Below are 2,141 nucleotides of genomic sequence, written 5' to 3'. Positions count from 1 at the left end.
TTTTAATTAACTAATTGTTTTATTTTAATAACAAAGTGTTGCGTGTCTAATTAAATAATTGTTACATTTTAAATCTAAGTCAACAAAAATGTCTTGTGTTTCTAGCAAAGTATTCCTTAACCTTCCACGTCGACTTCGTTGTCATTGCGGTTGTCATTGTTGTCATTGTTGTCATTATTATTATTATTATTATTATTATTATTATTATTATTATTATTATTATTATTATTATATACTTTGTCTTGTGTCGTCTTTATTCGTCCTATCGTTATTAATAGTTAGAATGGTGGTACGACCTGGCAGAAATAGTTGAGAGTACTGGACGGCCTCCAAATGCTCGACGGGTTTTGGAGTACCCGATGGTCGGGTACTCGATAGCCAGAATGCTCAATGACCAGTGCTCGATGGTCAGCGTGCTCGATGGCCAAATTACTCAATGGCCAGAATCCTCAATGACCAAAGTGTTCAATGGCCAGAGTGCTCGTTCATCAGGGTGTTCGAATATCAGAGTCCTCGATGACAAGAGTGCACGGTGGCCAGGATACTCGATAGTCAGAATGCTCTGTGACCAAGAGTGCTGGATGGTGTCAGAGTACTCGGCACCGACGAAATATCTTCTAATCTTTTACGTTCTCAATTCAGATACCAAGAGCAGTTAGTCAACTTTTCTCTTTTATCTTTTCGAAGTTGATTAAATATTAAAGTTCCAGCAAGTGTTGAGGTCGAAATCATTGACTATACCCTTACCTTTCAAAATATCTATGAATTTTTAGTATATTTTAGAAATAATTATTAATTCCTTTTAAGTGCCTTGTTGTTTTCAAAATTTCATATGTTGCAACTAACGCAGCTATTGTTTTCTTATGAAGCTATATATGCGCAGTATTGTGCATCTAGTTAGTAATTGCTACATTGCAGCTTCGGCACATAGAGTGAAGTCTATGCTTTACTGATGAGTTCATTTTAAGACAGAAATATCTTCGGATATATCTTTCGTATTTGCCATAATAACTAGAATTAAATACTAGTTATTGACTAATGTCTTTTCTTCACCACATGTTCATTGATAGTTCGTAATCTTCAAATAATAATATAAGTAGACTCACAATCAATTAAAGAGTAAGAATATGAGGTACGGTTCCTATAGTAGGTCGCCGTCTGTTGCTGCTTCCTTGGTTGTTACCGTCTCCGGATCTGTGAAGCGTGCTGCGAACGCCGAACTCCACCCAATCCGCGTGTTCGCCAGGATTGCTCTCCTTTTTGGAATAGTGAAAACGTATATAGGAACAACAATATCAGAGTAATCTTTAGCATCATTGCTACTGCAAACTGTGCCGTTTTAAGCAACGATATAAAAGTGTGCCCTTAGGTATTAATGAGTTTCTATAAAGAATATTTAAATATCTTTTAAATATCTAAAAATGTAAAAAAATATATCTATATTTAAGGGTTATTTAAATATTATTAAAAAGTCAATGTTTTAATTTCAATTTAATGTCTTTTTATTTCGTATCTTATTTTAAAATCCTATGTCATTTTGCATTTCTCAGTTCATTGTTTTTAGTTCGCCATTTTTGTTTTCTTACTATTACTACAAATATAATTTCGTGTCAACGTTGTGACTTTTGCAGCTGCTTAAAGAAAAACATTTGATGGTGCGTGTTGGCGGCGGTTGGGACACCTTAGAACATTACCTGAGTCATCACAATCCGACCAAAATCATCGAATTTAAACGAACTGATCAACCAAAAGCTTCATCAACCAGCCCACGTCATGACCCTGACACAGGGGAGACAGCGTTAACGTCTGCTATCTCATCAGACGATAAATATTTATTGATATTAGGCAAATACAAAAAGAACTAAACACTAAATTATTACATTTTTTTTTCAAAGAAAATGAATCCTCTCTTATTCTTTCTGTGTGTTATGTCGGACAATTCTGCACTTTATTTTCCAACATTTTAAAGGAGAAAATGAGAAAAAAAAATAGGGTTCTCAGAGAGGTTACTCCTTTTCGTTTACGAGGAGAAAATGATTAAAAACTATGACACGTTAAAGAAATTGTCAGATGACAGACGATAACAGAAGTGTATATTTGTATGTGTGTATGCGTGTGTGTGTGTGTATTAATGTATGTGA

General features: G+C 34.5%; 1 protein-coding gene across 1 annotated transcript in view; it reads left to right on the top strand.

The window, feature by feature from the left end:
* The window catches only part of LOC106883957 (GAS2-like protein 1), a 19,716-nt gene extending 17,817 nt beyond the window's left edge, over positions 1-1,899 (top strand). The window contains exons 6-7 of the mRNA XM_052975303.1: positions 279-551; positions 1,623-1,899. Of these exons, the coding sequence (XP_052831263.1) occupies positions 279-551; positions 1,623-1,865 (516 nt within the window). The 3' untranslated portion in view covers positions 1,866-1,899. The remainder of the gene's footprint in view (positions 1-278; positions 552-1,622) is intronic.
* The last annotated feature ends 242 nt before the right edge of the window (positions 1,900-2,141 follow it).

This window comes from Octopus bimaculoides, chromosome 21 (assembly GCF_001194135.2).
Source record: "Octopus bimaculoides isolate UCB-OBI-ISO-001 chromosome 21, ASM119413v2, whole genome shotgun sequence".
Lineage (NCBI taxonomy): Eukaryota > Metazoa > Mollusca > Cephalopoda > Octopoda > Octopodidae > Octopus > Octopus bimaculoides.
Note: the sequence above shows the minus strand (reverse complement) of the source record. Positions and strands in the feature narration are given on the sequence as shown.